The sequence below is a fragment of the Stegodyphus dumicola genome, chromosome X2, assembly GCF_044657685.1.
Source record: "Stegodyphus dumicola isolate Sdum_Otavi_A_Nest chromosome X2, ASM4465768v1".
Classification (NCBI taxonomy): Eukaryota; Metazoa; Arthropoda; class Arachnida; order Araneae; family Eresidae; genus Stegodyphus; species Stegodyphus dumicola.
In genome coordinates this window covers 51,346,816-51,368,551 of record NC_140781.1, presented here as the reverse complement: position 1 = coordinate 51,368,551, position 21,736 = coordinate 51,346,816, and the positions used below count along the sequence as shown (strand labels likewise).

At 31.5% G+C, this 21,736-nt stretch overlaps 1 protein-coding gene across 3 annotated transcripts in view; it reads left to right on the top strand.

Moving 5' to 3' along the window:
- The window catches only part of LOC118193259 (trypsin-1-like), a 120,200-nt gene that overhangs the window by 72,458 nt on the left and 26,006 nt on the right, over positions 1–21,736 (top strand). For all 3 annotated transcript variants that reach the window (XM_035364311.2, XM_035364312.2, XM_035364310.2), the window contains exons 3-4: positions 2,097–2,267; positions 19,471–19,547. In XM_035364311.2, coding sequence (XP_035220202.1) covers positions 2,097–2,267; positions 19,471–19,547 — 248 coding nt within the window. The remainder of the gene's footprint in view (positions 1–2,096; positions 2,268–19,470; positions 19,548–21,736) is intronic.

Sequence of the window (21,736 nt, the reverse complement as noted above, 5' to 3'; positions counted from 1 at the left end):
GAAAACAAGAAATTTTATTCAACTCAGTGTTATCTTATTCTACCTTCAGGTTAAAAGCATTACTTTAAAAAAGAAGCCCGACAAATCGAGGAAGCATCATCACTATCGATGAAATTCATAAATTGTTTCAATTCACAAACAATTTTTTTTTAATTATAAAAATGTTTTACAAAATTTTTAATAAACATTTTTAGAAAGAATTCATTTTATATTTTCAACCAGTTATAATCAATGCACAAATTCAAAGTAAATATTTGTCACTTACCTGGTTAAAAACTCTCAGAATAATCACTTTATGACTGTAAATAATCCCTGTATGTCTGTGTCAGAGATTATTTGTATTACAGAGCTTCAGGCAGTTCTGCACTCCTAAAATATGTTAATATCATTTTAGTCTTCACTCATAGTAGCAGTCACACCCTAATCTGTTATACTCAAAATGATCTAATTGATCTGCATCACAAATTATAGAATGTGGAAGTAATTGTGTCAGAAATTTTATAAATATAAATCAGCACTTTTTAACTTCTCAGCTTCTAGATTAACATATTTGCAGCGTAAGATTTAAAATCATTAGGGATAATAATTGAAAGTTAGTGAATCATCATGAGTAGGTTTATACCTTGCGTTTATTTTTGTGCAGATATGTATTAAATCCCTATAGAACAACACGATGAGATAACTTCAGGCGGGGTGTACCGAGGGGAACTTTGAAAATTATTAATAAATATTTTTGTTTCTGAGCTGTGACCGAAAAACAGCTTTCTAAATTACAGTTTTACAGTCAGGCAGTTTTATTAATCAATAAGTATTAATTCTTCTATGACACCAGAATGTTTATGCCCGTAAAAATTTAATGTCACAGGACCCCTGAATCGGCGTCCTTTTTTGTGGGTGAAAGTAGTTCACATACGGTTTTAACATGTTTTTTTCAGTGAAGAGGTTATTCATATCACAGACTGGATTCCCTTTATTTAAAAATGTTTCACGCGATAACGAATGACTTATTACTTGAGTCTTTCTTCATGGAGCGCCCGTTTATATATTTTAATTTCAGTGATTTTGTGCTAAAAGATGTCGCGTTATCAAGATTATTTTGGTCTAAATCAACTTTTTCTGATTCCTTTCTTGAACTAGAAGCATAATACTACAACCAAAGTTTTATAAGGTATTTAATCTCCCAATTTGTTTTTACAACATCTTGTAGATGCTTATATCCCACGGATATTATTTATTAGAGGCTATAAATCAAGTCATGAATAAAATACACTCATCCTGTTATAAGAAGCATTAAGTTACATTTAATTTTTATCAAACTATTACAACCGTTTGTTTTGCCATTAGTCAAACGTGCATTTCCCGCATCAGCATACCTTTTTTTAGCTGGCATAACGCTCAAAAGTTTAACGTGGCTCTTTGTGTATTCAGCTATTCAAATGGTAAGTGAAAGCAATTATTACGTTCACCCGCGTGATAACTGAAGGCAACTAAACTCATTATTGCAAATTCAGAAAGTTACGATTTTTAAGGCGTGTTTTTAAGGTAAGTAACCGAGCTATTTCTATTTTTTATTATTTTGGGCATCAGCAAGATACGAAGAATAACTGAACTTCATCAATATGCTTTGTGGTAAGTAAAAACAATATTCTACTTTATTTATAAGAATTTATTTAAAAACTGCTTTTAGCTTGTGACATTCTGCTTGATTGTAATGACTAGGAGGTGAGAGGTTCTTAATAAACTGGAAATCTCTTTATGTGTCTTGTAGTCAGTCCCATTTTAACAGCATTGTAGGTCGCTGGGCAAACCAGTGTTTTGAGGCCCCTTACGACGATCACTTCAACAACTTTCTTCAAAAAACCTAATTAATAAAAAAGAGGGAAAACGTTTTTAAGTTATTACCAACTTAAAAGAATAAGATTTTTATTATTTTAAAGCTTTAATCACATTTTAAAGAGTCATCCAACAACTGAATTTTATTTAGTTGTCAGAAAATTTTCATTTTACACCCATAATTATTTTCGTCTTTTTTATATTAAGTTAATATTGCAAATTAGTTTCTTGTTCGCTTCTTTAATTAATTTAATTTTTTTCAGCCTTGCCATCCAGCTGCCATTTCGAAGGTACTAGGTATTCTTGTAACATTGGTTTGGGGTGTATTTTTCAAGGTCAGCGTCCTGTAGATTTGTGCAATGGTGGACTACTGTGGAGTTGTTGTGTTCCTAGAAACGTCGTGCCATCCCTGGTCAACTTAGTCAACGAGCCTGGCAAGTTAATTTTTAGTTGATAGATGTTAAATTTCGAAATTAACATGTGCTGAAAATGTACAAATTAAAAGCAAAATGCATTAGTTTATATATCAATACATATATATTCTAAATTATAATAGAGGTAACTCTAGTGATGTAAACTAAACTGGACAAAAAATTCATCCAATTAAAATTCACAGATTTAGCCAAATAAGCTAGCCAAAAAAGTTAGCCAAGTAAGCTGATTGTTTTCCTTAATAATCATTCCTTTTTTCCTCTCTCTGTATATATATATAAAATTGATTTCATGTATAATCAGTAACATTGAATCAAAATAGCTCCTTAATTCAAAGTTCAGCAATTTTAACGAGGCTTTCTACAAACTTTGCAAAGGAAGATATGAAAAATCTTTTAAAGTGAAAGACGCCAGAAGAAAAACCTTTAACAGATTCATAATGGTGTCATAGTGTTGAAGACTTATATGAGTCTTATCCTAAATGTAAGCATGATTAAAAAAGGTATTTTTATCGTTATTAAATTATGTGCTGGTTTAATAAAGAATCGTTATTTAACTGTAACCGAGGCACCTTATTTCTAATTTAATGAAACATGAAATTTAGATTTCTGCTTTACTGTAACACCATGGAATTATCACGTTTTTACTTAGCAATAAATTATATTTTATTATATGAGTGGCATATTACCGAGTAAAATTCAACAATCTGAACATACGTGTTAAATTTCTAATGCACCCATAACTGTCGAAAACAGCATGATATGTGATTAAACGAATCTAAGATCGACATTCAGTTATAAACTTGGCAATAATAGTCACGATCAAATTTAAGTAACATATTATTCCTCTTATTATTATTAAGTTGGTAAATGTGTGTAGGAGCGAAAGTCAATCTTTGGTCCTTGCAGTATACATACGGTAATGTACAAGAACTATTTTTATTTTATTATTTTTCAAATTATTATCAAACATTTCTTCGTTTATGGAACTGGTAAGTTCGTATTCTTTTTTAATACCTGAATTAACAAATAAATACTTATGGATTTAAAAAAGATTTCATGTTTCAAAAGGATATTTTTATGATTTATATGATTTTTAAATGGTTCTAATACCAAAATAATCCCTTTGAATGTAAAACATACAAAATGCATCGAATGTGAAACATTGAAGTTCTTTAGTAACATTTATTTATCATTATAACATCATATTCCTCTATCTTCTTGATATTTTTAAAACGTCAGAGTGCGAGCTGTAAAAATATCGTTCTTCATGCTTAATTTCACAAAATAATTAACAATGCATTTTAAGAATTTAAAAATAAAATGGTTTCACGGTAGTTTAGCGTGAGTAGGAAATTAAATGCTAATAAAAGAGGAAAAAGAGATAAAGAACCTATTTAGTTCATAATAAAGGAAATGAAAACTTAAGATTTATACTTCAGTCTCTTTAGAAGTATGAAAATATTGAAATGATATTTAACTTTATAAATATGAAAATAAATAACGTTTTTCACGGAAATAAGTTCATGTTATCGCTAACTAAAGAAATACAATTTTAGGGGCCAATTACCTACCTCCTTTTAAATTAACGTCCTGGATGTCCGTTGGAGAGAAATGACCTGAAGAGGGTGTGTTTATTTGCCGCGAAATATATAGACAATCTATTAGCTGATGGATAAGGGCATGTTAACCCAAAAGATTGAATCTCGCTTGGAAAAGACTATGTAGGAAATGTGACCTTGAATATTAATAATAGTTATAAATTTTCTTTACATTTTTGAATGTAGTTTCAGCATATAAAAACATGTCCATCATTTTTCTGTTATTAGTTTTGAATGGTCTTTATATGCTGAAATGCTGTCCTTGCTTTTAGCTTACTCACTAGCTTGCTTTTAGTTTATTACCATTTGAAATGACAATTACCATTTAAAGTGACCTTTTAAAGTGATTATTTTATGAATATAATGATAAGTAATGCATCAGAGCTCTGTTCATGAACTTTGATATAACTATAAAATATGGCATATTAAGTGTTTATTATATAGTTAAGATTTATTTACGTGTGGGATAACGATATAAAATTCTGTAAAACTTAATAATACAAAAAATATTAAGATAAATTGAAAGCTTTCAGATTTTATATTACGCCCAAAAGGGCATTTTTTTAACGATTTGTGTGTTACCTTTATTTATTAAATATCATGTTCTTCGCATTTGAACCATAAAATTCAATTCAACAGCAATATCACAAAATATTTAAAAGAGCATATCTTTAGAATTTCCAATACAATCTCGCGTGCTGGAGATAATTTTTCCCCCGTACAGTGTTGCCATTGCTCGCTTTGAAATCGTTGAATTTCTTAATCAAAAACTCATAAATGCTTTACAAAATATGAAATAGATAATAAAACAAAATTTCAAATTCCAAATTTGGGTTTTCAAATGCCCATATTCGGGTGGAGGATTACGTTATTCAAAATTTGATGGCTCTAGGTATCGTTGTTTTATCACAATGCGAGAAACATACATACATTTATGCAGATTCTTCATTATTTAATTGCTTTAAATATAATACAGGGCTCTAATATTTGGTGGCAACCATTTAAAAGTGATTCACAGTTTATAGTGAATTATCGAAAAATGCCAAAACGAAATTAATAGCCCTTCTGGGTAAATTGCCCTTTGGGCTAAAAATAAATTAAATCTGTATATTATATCTGTATATCGTTCATATAATATAAAATGTTATGAAACATTTATGCTTTCTGATAAATTGTAACATTTTTGACACATTAAAAAATTGCGTTCTTGCTTCATTTTATATTCGAAAATTACTATATTTCACTTTTAGAAAGGTTGATAACGTTTCATTTCGTTTGCTAACGTTTTGTTTTATAGTCTCGGAAATAAAAAAATCGCTTTCCAGAAAAACAACTCTTTCGTCACCCACCAGATTATGAAAGGAAAATCTTTCTCGTTTCCTGTGCGTTTTATTTTTCTTTCCATTCTCCGTGCCCCAAGCAAGCTCGCTTCCCATTCACCCGTCGCGAATATCTAATTGTTTTGAACTTTCTTCTGTTTTTTTTTTTTCTGTTGGACTGCATTCCAAATCTCGTTACTTCCGACCCTCCGTCCTTTCTAGATCTGCGCTCCCTCGTTGGGCCTCAGTTATCAACTGAGATAAGAATCCCGCAATGAAAAGGAAACTCTCACCCTTCCTCTTCTCAACAACAAAAGTAATATAAAGTCGAGCTGAGACAATTACCCGATTCTCATCGTTGACAATAATCCGTTTCCTAAAAGAAATGTAGCCAATGAATGGTGTCATCATAAAATTAAACTCATGACACACGATTCTTCGTCGTTGTGCCTTCCATAAATATACAGTACGAGCCGATTGAGCTTCATACAGCACAGTTTCAGATATTATGCTATCGTTAAGCAATAGGTAAATAATGTGGTACTGGCATTATGAATTTGACAACAAAATAAATTAAGCCTCAAAGAAATTTTACCGTCTAATGAATTAGAAAGCGAACACAAATAAAAACACGTACTTGCTCACCAGCATGCGTTGAAAATGTGTAAAATACGTTGAGGTTGTGACTCGAAGCTTAAAATGAGGATTCCGCTGAAGCGGTGTAATTGTCCTCGTCCAAAAATTTAAAACTTTCCAAAAATAATTGCGTTGAAAAGAAGCTGAAGGATTCGAAAAATTTTTGAAATATGGTTTTATGAAATATATGTAGATAATGACATTTTGATCTACTTATCTATACATATATATAGCTGAAAGAAATATTCTTTAGATATTCTATCTGTTATATTTTGCCATTCCCTATTTTCCGTTGTTTTGTGGATGCATAACTGATAATTTATATGCACACAAAATAGTTTTTGACAATTTAGTATTAAGTACACGACCTTTTTATTCGATGAAAGTATTATAATAAGGAGCAAATAATCTTCATCATAATGCTGGTAGCCTTATAACGTGAATACATTTGCTTTAATTGCCCCCAGCAAAAGAGTTCTTAACAAATGTAGATGGCATCACAAGACCGGCAAGGTCTAACGGCAGCAATAGTATCATATGGCACGGCACCGTATCCTGAGAAAAAGAGCAAGCTTTGGATTTTATGACATTCTGCCAGAATGGAGAATCCTTCAATATTGATGCTCACTTACTCTTAACGTTTGTCTAAGATTGAGTAATAAATTGTCGCTTTCAAATATAAAGGACCATCTTGATCTCCAGATTTTAAAACATCTACCTTTTGACTTATGAAGCTAAGCATTTAGCGTTACTGGTTACTACACAATAAGATGGTACGAGACAGTATCACAGAGTACATTAGTGATTTATATAGAAATGCTATTCCTGCTGCCCATACACATATTAACTCGTCTTCGGGTAATTGCCAATGATGATGATTGCCATAATCAACCTTTATTATGAGGTATATTGTGTTTTTATGTATGAAGAGCTTTCTGCGAACATAAATTCAGTAAAAAACATTACATGATAAAATTCGTTTAAAAACACGTTACTATCTTATACATTTATGTGCCAATGGCTCTGTTGTATACTAAGATTTCGCTGAAGTACAATTTCTTAAATTTCAGGAATTTATGGATCACTCTGTATTTAGCTGGATTCGCAACAGCTTCGTCTTTTGCCAGGGTACATCGTTTTAAAGGTTAAAAAATTTATCAATTTTTACTACAACTGACATACGGTAGCATATTTGCGAACTTTTGTTACAACAGAGATGACATTCTAATCGAACGTTCAAAGGAAAAATGTCTCACTCCATTAAATGCAGCAGGGGGAAAAAAAATCACGCACCTCAACGAAAATAAGGAACACTGAAGGAGAGCTAGGAACTGAAACTTAACCAAAATTTTCAAATCTTATTTTACATTCAAGTATATCTTGAAGACGCAGTAGTCCTCTTTTACAATTTTATTATAAAGGGTGCTGTTTAAAAGTATATGGAAGTAATACAGTTTCTTTTTTTTTTTTTTTTTTAGTTTAATTTAGTATGCGAATATAACTTGTTTCATTCTCATTTACATATTGCACTTACATAAAAGTGCAAGTATAACAGAACTCTACTTTTATGGAACTAAAACGTTAATGTTTTGTTTTTCTTTAAAACTCAAGCAAATTAAGGGATGAAAGGCTAAGTCGACCTTGCCCAACTCGGGAATCGAATCCCGGACCTGTGGCACTGCTGCATGATGCGCTAGCCTTTGCGCCATCGAGCTTCAAAATTGAATAGAATTAATTAATAAAATGCAGATAAAAATTATAATAGGCTTGGTTTAGCACGTATGCAATGTCTCATTGACGGCTTTAGAATATTTCTGATTCTTTCTGTCAGTATTTTTCTAATTACCTTCAACGTTTTCAACAAACTTCAAGAGCCAGTTATTTGTAACACTTGTGGGAGAGTATCTGCTACTTAAAGACAGATTATGCCTCCATAGTTTATTTTCCAAAGTTATAAGTAATGAACGAAAATATTTAATTTGCTTTCCAATTTCCTGTGGCAAGCATTTAATTAACCACAACAATGTTTCGAATTTTTTTGCTTGCGTCTTATCCATATTTTAAAATACTCTGACCGGCAAGGTTGTATATATACGGCCTAAAATAATTTTGTGTGATGTCCGCAAGAAAGTATATATACGTTCAAGTTGAAATATGTCCAAGAAATGAAGGCAGTGTATTAAAATTACATAAATCCAGGTATAAACTCCTAGCGGCATTTTAGCAACCTCTTTGTCATGGCGATTTTTGGAAATTTGTACTTTCTTTGTGAAACCCCGTGCCCGTAAGAGGTACATATACTACTTTCATTATCAAAGAAATCAAAACCCTTTAAAAAAATTCAGTTTTTAACATATCTGCAATCACAGAATCTAAATTCTGGGAAAGAAATATGCTTATCGAATTTTGAACGTGTCTTTTGTGTGAATTCTTAAATGTCCCCTCCTCAAGGCATGTGAAGTGTTATTCAACTTGTTTTCATGACAAATGAATTTCGTTTGAACCCACTTAAATCTGATAAATCCTTGTTTTCAAAGCTGTGGTCACATTTGCTACCTACGAAAGCAATAACAACTTTTTCCGTTCTGCATACAAATGGCTATTTATCTTCTTACAGATAAATCGGCTTCTTGGGTTAATACACCTGTGAGAGCCGAATTTTCAAAGTCGTAATATATCTCCAAAGCAAAGGTCAAGTAAAACATTCTTATTTTATTCCGTTCAATAAATTTCTGTTATCTGTATTTTGTTATATTTTTACAAGACGAAAAGTTTAACTACGGGTCTTAGTGATTTTCCTCTTTTAGAACTGAATGGTTGCGTTGTCCTTGATGGAGAACTTACAGATCTATAGTAGTAGTATCTTACCATAATGATTAGTTAAAGAGGAATATATTATTTAAAAGTGGATACTTAACCACTGTGCAGAGTTTTATATTAATTAAACGATTATCTTAAGATTTTGAGCTATACTATAAATTCTACTTTTTGTTAGCTCTCACAAGGATGTAAATGAGATACGTGCATTTAAAAACAGAGTTCCTGGAAGTTAGACAGAGAGCTTTGGCAGTGACGCTGAACGCAGTATTAATTCCTCTTCTAGCTTTGCGACTAAAATTATACGGTGGAAGCCATTTTGTTAGCTGAATTTGTTCGCGTATTTAATTAAAACTGAGCTGATGCTTGTTAGGCATTTGCTTTGTAAATCTCTGGCATCCAAATAATTTGAATTTTAAGTTCATATTTCTGTTACCTGAAATTCCTCGAGCTGAGGAGATTTAATCCGTAAGCACAAGCCGTGCATCTGTTCAGTTTAAAATTTGAAGTAAAGAGGTTGTTTAAATTTTCTCCCAACTCAGTTGTTATTTCCCCAGACAAGACGATAACTCTCCTTACGCTCTCTGTAGGATTCAAGAATCAAGGAGTGAAACCCTACAGCTGAAAAGACATGTTTATAAACGGACTGGAAAATGCCAGCCGTGGAATAGAGCCAGAGTAAGCGCAACTTTCTGAGAGCAACTGTTTCCGTTGATTTTAGCCACCGAGAATGCAATTCTTTGACACCGCGACACTATCGGTGCCGTTGCATCGACTCGCCAAATCATCTTAATATTTTATATGCGTCAAAACCGTAAAGAAACTCTCTAATTATGTAATGATTTTAGTTAATTTGTTACTTATCAAGCTAGATTATGAATGATACTTATTACATTTCAGTACGTGAAAGAATATTTCAGAAAGAACATATTTTATACCCGTTCAAAAAATTACGGGGCAAAAATGCTTCTGAATTAACCCTTTCTGGCACGCTACCTTTTAAAGTAGGAGTTTTGATAAAAAAAAAAAAAAAAAAAAAAAAAAAAAGGTAGGCAGTCTAATTAGGCCTAGAGGAGAACACAAGAAAGAGTTTGTGAAGATAGCACTTATCGTTTTAATTTTGTGGGTGTGCCCAGAGTGGCACACTGATTGAATAGAGCTCCGAAAAGAGCGCTGAAACAAACATTGTTGTCAATGAACTGACGGTTGAGATGTGAAGAAATAAAGAATACAGACTCTCAGTTGTCCTAGATTATCGGTGAACCCGGTCTGGGCACAACTAGGGTTCGCCGTTTGATTTTAGGCAAGATTTCAAGGTAAAAATTTAAAACTAATATAGAATAAGGAGATTATCATACAGCCAAAAACATAACATAGAAATTTCTTTTCAAACAATTCCTTTTATACCCTAAAAAAATCTGGAAGATTTCTTTGAAAAATGAGGGTCTTACAAAACTAAACATGGCTAAAATATATGGACTGGTGTGTGTTGAGCTGCCATCTACTGTAAATAAAGAAGGTTCAGAGTAACCTATAAATCCTTTTTCGTTCAATTTTTCTGTGCGCACAGAAGGAAATTTTTAGGTGTGTCCAGACCAGACACGCTGTGCCGCAAAGGGTTAATAGTTACCCATGATAGAAAAAGTTTCGGAGTATAGTAATTTTTAATATTATGAGAAAAGTGGAACGGAATAGTGTTTTTACAGAACTTGTCCTTTCCACTACAAAACCTAATATATAATCCGATCTACATCAGCCACAGTGTTCAAAATAATTCAAAATGTTTCAGAAAGTCTTTGTGGCAGACATGCATCTTGCAAAGTTAATAGCAAATTTATTAGTAAAAAGCCCAAGCATACCGGAGAGTGTTTCAGCTGTCTCTGCTGTGATCGTATGCAAAAGCTATCATTGCAGATATAGTGATAGAAAAACTTAGAAAACCAGCGTAGTTACTTACTCCTGGATCACCGAGAGTGCGATCCCAGTCGGCACTCTCTAAAATAGGTTCAATAACAGATGGTACTCAGAACTCAGAAAAGTAATCGTCGAGGAAGGCAGAAGAAGGAACTTTAACTCATTTGCCGAGGAATGGGAAATTTGCATAGTTAACTGTGGTCTTTTATACTACTGTTATCGATTTTATGTTGATATTAAAATAATAAAAGGAGAACTGCCCCAAAGACAACAGCCAATCGCCATATCTGTTAAATATATCGATTCGGACCGCGCATGCTCCTTTGCACTTATAGTCGCCGTGGTAGACGGAGAAATTTGCGCATATATATGCGCCCCAACTGTTGCTTGTTTCTAAAATTAAATTACTTAAAAATAAATCGTCTTATATGACTAAACGATCAATACCAAATGGTCTTGAAGTTATGAAAATATGCAATTTTACGCGGTAAATAAAGTACATGGAACTTTAGGTGGTAAAATATAATGCAAATAAAAATACTCAAAAATTTAGTTGATATTTGGTGGATTTTTAGTAATTCTTAAAGTTATAAAAAATTAGTGAAAAAAATTAAGTGAATAACTAATTTCTCTTTATAAATTTTTTCCATAGGCATCAAACAAAGAAGTAAATTTTGATATCGTAACATTTTACTAGCAATAAAATGCATATCTCATAGATGTGCAATTGCATTATGTAACAATGCATTAGTTTGGAGCGAAAATAGCATTGCTAATCAGTCGCTTGCCAATTAATATCTTCTTGCTGAATAAATGTCCAGCGACCTGTCAATTCAGCTAGAAGATATTAAAAGACAAACAACTTGTTACCAATTCTGTTTTCTTACGCGGATTAACTGTAAATCTTTCTTGATTTAATTCAGCAAGAAAATAATATTTAGTTTATGATTAGTTATACAAAATGGCTTGTGAAGATTTTGATTCGAATGAAAGATGTGATTGTGGGATTTTAAAATCAAAAGTGTACATAAATTTTGCTATTTTCTTAAAGTACCCAGAGGCGGCGCTGGGCGTTTTTTAGGGAATTCAAAAAGAGCGCCCTTGAATATCCGCGTTTTTTTAAATTCCAGATTCTGTCAATGATAGAAAGAATTTAGAGAAAGAAATAAAACAACAATACAGCCTTTTAAATAATTGAATTACATTTTAATAAAAATATATAATTTTAAAATAAATATTAATGTATAAAAATTTAATGAATTAAGTAATAATTTATTTTTTTTACATCTGAACTTTTATTTTTCTCCATTATGTATGAATGAATGTAGAAATTATTTCTTTTATGCCTAGTGTGTAGCACACATAATTTTCAACTGCTGTTAATATGTTTCAGAAATCTTTCTCGTGATATACTCGTACTTAAATAACGCTCAATTAATTTTAGTTTGGAAAATTATCTTTCACTGTTTGCAGCGCCAACAGGCAAAGTCAATAAAATTCTCAATGAAACGAACGAGTTAGAAAAGATAAATCGCTAGGTATAATTAACTGCAGAATGTCAGAAGGATTTTAAGTTTTAAATTTATCTTTGCAAATATCACGAAAGCACATATCAGTAGATTTTTTTCCTTCAAACTGTTGCGCGGCTTCTGCAGATCTTATTTGTCAGTTTCTGATAAATTGTATAGGAAACTAAAATGACGGTTGTGCAATTTTACTATTTAGCAATTTGAGGATTTTAAGGATGTCCATTTAATATCAAAAACAGCAGTTGAATTTAATGTCATTGTATCTTTGCATAGAGCTGTTCTATTGAATCAGTTATGTGATTCTAAAGAAAGGTATATAACAGAAGTTTTCGAAAAGAAATGTTGAAAATTACGTAGGGTCGGCGCTACGTTTACTACCGTCGAGGACCTATAGAATTTTTCCGTCCTTAAATTTTGGCACCCGTTGTCTCTGGCCCTACATATAGGTAAGGTTTAATGTTTAATATGATTCTAAAGATATTTTATATTACATATTTGTATTAAATGTAATTTCTACCATTACGTATTTTTCTACTTTAATTATTTTCCGTATAAGGATTCATTTCGTTGTTACTAACCAGTTATTTTATGTTAATTTGCTTTGCTGTTTTTCTCGCTTTCCATTTTCCTGCAAGAATTCAAATTTCTAGTTCGCATGTATTCAAATGTGGTAGAAAGGAAAGAGAAAGGAAGGATTTAGAGAGTAGAATCAGATCGTGTTCCTTCTGCTGACGGCTACATTTGCTAACTGAATCTCTTGAGAGCAAATTATCTGCGGCGTTGCATTATTCTCGCAATTAGGCTTGTCAAGTCGATATTAGGTCAGAGGCAACTTCCGCGTTTCTCTGTCTGTTTAGCCGTTGGGCTAAATTACATATCACCTGGTTAAGTCAATTTATTTTTGATTTATGCTATAAATAACGTCTGTTCCGTAAGCACGAGTAGTGCCTTCTGTTAAACTTTTATCTGAGTTAAATGAAAGGGTCTTTTACACCCTTCGTACGTTTCTGTCGGAAATCGTTCGAAACGCAAAATCATTAATGCATATTCAAGTGGTTGTTTACTGTCAGAGAAGCGTGTATTGACACTTCTTTCTGGGCGGCGCTCGCTTGCGGTGCAGGCTTTGCAGGCCCGCTTCTACCGGCCGCGTTATCATTAGCGGTCGATCGCGGAAGACCAGTTACTACCGTGAGTTCTCACGAGTTCGAATCCCGATTGCTGATCAGTCTAGCTTCACTGAGTTTTCATGAACTTTTCCCCACAAAAAAAAGATAAGCTTGAATCCAGTCCTATTAATTCTCCACAACGGTCAACCTTTTGAGGCAGAAATTCCACGAATTATTTGTCGTAATAGATTAATTTCCTGTTACTGTCACATAATATGATGGTCGTAGCTAATCTTAGAAAAAACAAAGTAATAGGAAAGAACGTTTGCTTTTTTAAATGGAGGCTAATTCCCTAAAGTGCTGAGTTATTATACTTCCATTCCTTAGTAGTGTAATAAAATAAACCCCTTTAAATATAATATATTTTTAAATCTATTTTATACGTGTTTTAACACTTCAGCCATTAATGTAATTAAACAAATGTCATTTTAATACCGTATACCATCTGCTTATATCGCTTGTAATAGTCCATATCAGGGGCGTAGCCAGCTTTGAATTTCGAGGGGGAGGCATTTGCTGAAATGGAATTTCTTCATAATAGACTAATTTTTTAAATTATTGAATACCTGACTCAAATTCAGACCTTGAAAAAAAATCAATATTGCTTTTTAATTTTTATTCTAAAACAAATTGATGAAATTTAATTAAAAGTTTTTTAAATTTTCTGTTTTAAAGGTTTGAAATACGTATATAGAACTAATCCGTTTTATGTGTGCTCTCTTTTTTAAGTGTTTTCATAATATATATATATATATATACACATATACATATCCTGTTACTTATGCTCAATTGTCTGACAGCAACATCAGCCCAACCCCACGAAATTCCTCATGGCAAGCAGCGCTCAAGATACGCCCATCGTTGGCAACAGCCTTGAGCACCTTAAAGGTGACAGTGCGATTTTGCTCAATTCCGCGCCCAATTTTGATGGACAGCACCACGGAGGAACGGGTCCGAGGGTCTCCTACTCCTCTCCCGTTCCACCAAACCCACTTCTTCATGCGTATACATATATGTATGTATGCGCATGAAGGAAATCCGGAAAAACTTACTCAGCCAGACATTTCAGTCATCGAGAGGGGAACTGGAGCCAAATTACCATTGTATCGTGACTTTTACCTGTTCAACTATTGATCAGCCTGAAGGAGACTTAGGTTAGGTTAACTGGATATGGCAAAGCTCACAAGGGTTATTAGCCTAATAGGAGGGATGCTTTCGTGGATGACTTTCTAAGGAAAAACTGAAGAAAAGAGATCCGAGTCTCATCTGTATGCATAATATGTTCAAAATTAATCGTAAATTGCAGCTGTATTTGGCTAAATTTTATGTGCGAACAAAGGTTTAATATGAAGTTTGAAAAAAAAATAGATAAAATGACAAAAAGAGGAGAGATCTTTGTCAGATTCTTTCGAAACGTGAGGGAAAATTCTTTAAAATAAATGCCACGCTAAGAGAAAATTTGAATTATTTTAAAGTTGGTGTGTTTCATTATATTTGTTATTTGCTAACGTAGTTCAGAAGTTATCTATGATTTGTGAAAGACTACTTTAGTAGAAAGTTATTATGCTGATATTTAATACGAATTCAGGTATAAATGTTCTGTGAATTTTTTTTCCGAGCTTTCAGTTACATTGACAATTTCTTTCTGATAGCATCTTAAACTTAATTAGTGCGCACCAATTATAATAATATATATAAGAATTAAGGCATTCCCAGTTCTCTTTTATTTCAAGAACTCTATGTCTGTCTTTTAAGACAAGAAACCATGCAAAAAAAGAAAAATTATTTTTACTATGCACCTAAATGTTACGGCAGAATATACAAGCAAATAATTTCTTGCTTTTAGTACAATTAAACTATGAACTCAAATCTGTCTTTATTCAAGAATAATGTTCCGTATAAAATGCTAAAACGAAACACACATAAACCTAGCTAAAGTATTAACTTTATAAATCTTTTCTGTAGGATCTTTTAAGAGATTGGTGTAAGCAAGTCTTTTGAGAGATCAGGTGTAAGCAAAACAAAGAATCTGAAGTTTGTGGAAAAAACTTAAAAACTGTTGGCCTGAAGATAGATGTTTGAATAATTTTCAAGGTTTCAAAAAATTACACTAATTTTAAAAAATTGATCAGAAGGTAAAGAAGAGAAAGATAAACATTTTAAAAATTTGATTGTAAAATAAAATTCGGGCTGCTAAAGTAATTGAAATTTATATTGTTTGCTTAATCGAAAAACAAAGTATTGTATTTGCGTTATTCTTATTAGTATAATTTAAACTGAAAGATTTAACGCAACAAAAAAAAAAAAAAAAAAAAAAAAAAATAACTAATCAGAGCTTATGCCAAATGTGATTACTTATTCACTTCTATACATTCTTTTAAGAGGTAACTAATCAAATTAAATTTCCAAATACTAAATTTTCAAGATAGTGAGGAGGAAACAGAGGGTTTTATGATTAAGGTCTACTAATTAATAGACCATTAAAAATGTAATTATCATGTAGGATCAAAAATCAAATTGTACTTACATTTGTTGTCAGTAGTCTATAGTAAACTAATTTTACGTATTTTTTGAGTTCTAATGTTATAATGGAAGTAGTTTTTCAAATAGTACTTATCAATGTTTTGCCCAGTATTCCTTGTTTTTTTTTTTTTTTTTTTTTTTTTTTTACTTGAATTCGGATCGCGTCGAAGAAATTCTTTGGGGTGCTTAAAAATACAGGGTGTTTATAAATGAACGGTGCGGTTTTAAAAATGAACAATGAATTGATGCACCTTACCCGTGTAAAACCTGCATCGTAAATATTTACAGCTGTCCAAGTTTCTCATGTGCTACCTGTGTTTGCTTGTCATACTTACTGCGCAGCCACAGCGTCCGTTTCTAAGATGGCGCCGCAGCAAGAAAAGGCTTTTTATGTGCTCCGTTTTGAGGTATTCAAATCTGTGGTTTCAGTGCAACGTGAGTTTCGTGCACGTTTTCTATGCTGCGTCCCGCGAGAAAGAGCACGGCCTATTTTTCTTCGGACAAGAAACTGCGATCAGGGACTCATTGCTAGATATGCTGGAAATCTGGTTAATACCATGATTGGTACCTTTTTCCATGGCATCAACAGAAATTAACTTTGTTTTATTTTGCCTTTATATATTTAAAATTTAAGTACTTGACTTTTAAGTCTTATAATTTCTATAGCTTAAGTTCATTTTCCTGGAAGATTCTTTTAATAAGTTTCATAATTATAATAGTTTTTATTTTTCATTTTCAAAGGGAAATCTATATTAATAATTAAATTTAAATTTATAATTTTAGCTGTGTTGGCTAAGCCTTGATGATGGTCCTTTTATTAGCTTTGCAGGTCAAACTTTAAGGTTGTTTTTTAGCTTTGAAGGTCTTTAGGCTAAAAGCTTTGAAGCTTTTAGCTTGAGCTTTGAAATTTTTAGCTTTTAGCTTTGAAGGTCCATTTTTACCATATGATTTATATGTTTATTACATCTATATAAATATATAAAAACAACATAAACAAATGTAAGGAAAAACTATTAAGAATCATGAGCTTAGGCTGCAATGATTTAATTAACCATAATCATAAGAATGGTGGTGTATTTAATTATGGCAAAGCACACTAGGGCTATCTGCCTAAGGGGGAGGGATGCTAATTATAAGAATGAAATGGGAAAAATCTTATTATAATTACTATATTTCAAAGTAAAATTAAGAAAGCTAATAAAGAAAACTAAGCATTACAAATTTGAAGTCTACATAAATTCCAATTTACAAAGTCATAATTTTCAAGTAATGTTTAAAAGAAAAATTGAAAGTTTTTGAAAAGAAATTTAAAGTTAAAAAAGTTTTAGAATTTTTTTCTTTAAGTACTTGAAATAGAAAAAGGAAAAGCGGCAGATAGAAAAATTGCTTTGCAGGCAATGGTAGTAGAATAGTGTAGAAGTAGAATATGCATAAAACTATCATGCAAAAATTGCTAATAATAATTTTATCCATATAAAGAAAATTACCTAAAAATGAACATTCGAAAAATGGCGAAACAGTACTGACTCTGCACGGGGAATTAGCTTATTTCACATTCCTTTCAACCGTTCAGACATCATGTTACATCGTTGCTATGCATATGCAAATTGAAAGTAGAAGTGATATTAAACATAAATATTTAATTCTCCAAATTTTGCAAACTCATATGGATATGAAGAATTTCCCTACACGATGTAAATCAAGTTAAAAATAATTTGGGACATTTTATAAAATGAATAACCTTTTAAATGCTAAAAAGATCGTTTGAACAAAACTCAAGTATCGAATTAATAATGCGATCAAAGGTATAAAAATGTATAAATAAAGCATTATAATGCAAATGCAAGCAAAAGGAGTGCACGTTATATTACCAAAATATTCAATAAAATAAAATTGTCATATTTAAAAATTGAATTAGGGCAGAAGAATTTTAAAGTCAAAAAACTTACATCGTTCTAGTAACAACAATGAACGGGGATTTTCCTTTTATCCAAAGACAGGTGTTTGCCAGATTTATGAGAACAGCAAATATTAGGCTGGTGAAAATGGTAGTTATGGGATGCCTAGAAAGTGCGACTAGCTATTAAATCGAATAAGTAAGTAAATTAATTTTAAAAATTTCTGGCTAAAAGTCATGAAACAGAGAAAAAGATAAAAATCTTCAAGTAAAACGAGCTGTAATTGAGACTTAAGAAAAGGTATTGGCACAAAGTTAGTAAAAGCTTAGAAGCCAGAAAAAGAATATTACACGTACTATTTTACATTTGTACAAATCTTCCATCTACAAGACATCCAACTTTATCTTCCTTGTTAAAGGTTTCGGATATAACCCTCATTTCTCTTTTACCGAAAGATTAAAATTTAAAATTAATGCTTGCCTTTTTTGAGATAAAATTAATAAATTGAGTAGGTACATGGTTATCCTTTCGTGTTCTAATTAGTAAGGAGATTTCACTTTTAATGTCTTGAATTTCTGTACAAATATTCCTTATTCTTTTAATTTGACTGATAAAAGTATTTTTATTACTTTTTGGAAATACTGGAGTTCCAATTGGTTAACTTAATAGTATTGAATTTAAAATTTCTTCTTTTGTCAAAAATTTTATGGTGTTAGGATTAATAATTTGCAAATCAAAATAGTTTATAACATGTTGATTAGTATTAGTAAGATTGAGTTTAAGAATGCTAGGATAGATTTTGAGCCTTTCTATTGCTTTATTATTATTGAAAGTATTAATAACATCTATGTAAACGTACGTATTTGCAAATAGTTTTAATTGTGGGCTGAAATTTAAAGTCTTGTGTAAACAGAACTAAATTACAAATTTGTGTTGAACTGTTAGAGCCCATGAGAATTCCTCTGACCGGTAGAAAAATATTATTATGCAACTTTATAAAGTTATTGAATAATGTGCATTGAAGGAAGGATTTCCAATTTTCAGTAATAACTATTGAGTAAACTTGTGGAAATAATTTTGGAATTTGTAGCAGACTATCGAAAATTATTTTAAGAGATTAAAAAAAATGTATAAAGGTTTTCAAAGTCGTGGCAGTTTATTTCGTGCATGCTTAATTTTTTAATAGCGTGTATTACTGGTAGGTTATTGTTAATGATACAACCATAATTGTGCTCTTTGTTGACTAAATTATATATAGAGAGAAATTTTATATAGAGAGGTGTCCGGGTGACCGTGGCACCTCTTGCCTACGTTCCTTTATATGTTTCTTTTTTCCCACTCTTCGTTTCTCTACTCGAGGACGATAGCCCAAGCAAGCATTCTTCGCCGTAAAAGCAATGACACTAATTCATTTATATACTTGAAAGCCGTTTCCAGAATGATTCTAACACCACTGACTGAGAAAGTTCGCGTATTGCCATTGCAAACACATTTCAGTAAAATTATAGCAGCAAAACCTGCTTTCAACATGCGGTTCCTACATTTTTCGGTGTATAACTTTTGTGCTAAAACTGTATTCCTTTATAAATTTTTGGCACAAAATTTCATGGCTTGATGAACACCAGTACTCTTTTGTTTACGTGGCAATTTCCTTCGCGAGGTTAAAAAATACGCCAATGGGTTACCGCCCACTAGGAAGCAATTAAATCTTTTTTTTTTTTTTTCAGATGTAAGACCGGAAACTAATTGCTTTCTTTAGTAATACGGGATACTGAAATAATACTTTACTCTTTTCCTTTTCAGAATGTGGAAGAAGCCACATGAGGGACAGCAAAATAGTGGGAGGTGAAAATGCGAATTTTGGTGATCAGCCTTGGCAGGTATGTAATCTAACTATTCCATAGCTTTTAGTAACTGAGAGTGTCTGATTGTATTAATAAATGTTATCGTCGTAAATTTACATTTAAGTTTAATTAACTATAATGAAACTCCACTTAAATGATTGCCTTACTGTTTCCAAATTATTTGGTGGGTTTTTTTTCCCCTAGAAGTGATAATCTGGGGGAATATTATTATCGGTGATGTTCAACACCAAAAACGATTCTGTTGCCAATTATACTCAGCTATGCTCTCAAAAACTCTAGTCACCTTCAGAAGTGGTCTTATGAAGAAGGCGGTCAACATGCAAGGTTTCACTGCATTTTGATTCACTGCTTTGAAATTCCTAAAATAGGGAAAATTTAGGTAGCACTTAATATAAAATTGCACGGCCAGTCCCCAAATAATCATCCCTTACGAAAGTATCTTAAGGAATTCTGCAAACATATTCAGCGTTAAACTTCTTCAGAATCTTTCAGCATCATAGCCCTCAGGTTTAAAAGATTCCACTGATATAATCTTATATAATATGTGTAAAATCAACTGATAAAATTCTATTGAAAATATCATATCCTTTTTATAGTAAATTTGGCCATAAAATTTACACTTATTCTTTGTGTAATGTTCTATAAAAATTCTATAGAAACTTTATTATTTTAAAAGTATTATAAAATCAACAATATTTTCTTTTCGAATTGAAAAAAAATGAATTAAATTTCCACTTTTGAACAAAATCTTTTAACCTAAATTTTGAAATGATCTATGACATGAAAGTTGAGAGAATAAAAATTCTAGGAACAGATAAGAGGGGTTTTTTTTGGTGGGGGGGGGTAATAAAAAATGTTAAAATTTTTTTATGTCAAAGAATAAATACATTTTAAACAATAACTAAGTTTAACAAAAATTAAGAAATCGTTTCTGTTATCAGGGGTACATATACAGTAATTAAAAGGATTAATTTCAGGAATTAAAATTGTATAATTAACAACCTAAATTTAAACTCTTAACAAAAGTTTATGATCGAGATAAATTTTAATAATTCAGCGCTAATGAATAAAAAGTGTTTAATTTTTACTACATTATATGCTATATAGAACATCAGATACTGAAAATTTTCTTCGATTCCAGTATGAAAAGTTTTTAGATTTCTATAGAATGCCATTCTATAGAGGCTCTATAAAATTTTTATATGAGTTTGCTAAGAAGCATTTTTATAGAATTCTGTTTTGTGAAAGCCTTATAAAATTTCTATAAAATTTTATAGAGAAGCATTTCTATAAAGGAATACCTTTAAAATTTTATAGGAATTTATTAAAACTATGTCAGCTCTTAAAATATTTTTTATTAGAAATATTTTTGATATAAAGCTTGAGAAACAGCAGTTTCTAAAACGGAAGTCGAAGATAATACGTTAGCAATAAAAGAGGAAAGGAAAGACGGAAAATAAATTCTATAGAAAAGGAAAAATAAATTCCATGAGTCGTTTTTCGGAAACTGTAATGAGAACGCAGCAAGATTTCAGCTATCCGGATACAAGATATTCTGAATGATGCTTATTTTTATGACTTGTTTTCCTTTCTCAGCCAAGTAAAAGTGAGGTTGTTTTTCATCTACAAAATTCTTTCAGAGATATAAAATTTTAAAAAAATATGATTAAAAATAAAACGATGGTTCAGTACATTACACATTTTTAAAGAACTGTTAAATAAATTTCGTTGACATATACTCTTGAATGTATGTGTTTATTGCTTAGTTTAACAACGAGAAGGCTGTTTTTACGGAAATAAAAATGTTTTATTTTATAAACTTTGTTAAGTAAAAACAGTTAAAGGAAAAATAAAATTCCCACACATACGTTATAATAAATGCCCATTTGACTTGAGAATCAAGCAGCCTACTTATCTGGATTTTTTTATATCTGGATGGTCATGGTCCCAATTAACTCGGATAGTCAAGCTCTGCTGGGGTTATTAAAATATACGAAACGCTTATGCCATCTAAAATGCAATAGACTCATTGAAATCGACCACATCTTTGGTTCCAGATGATTTTGATCTTAGTAAAACATGGTTCCAGATGATTTTGGTTTTATTAGAAAGTTTGGTTCAAATGATTTTGGTCTCAACAGAAAGCTCTTATCAGATTGCTGATATTCAATAGTGATATGTATTTATATTCTCAGAATTAGTAG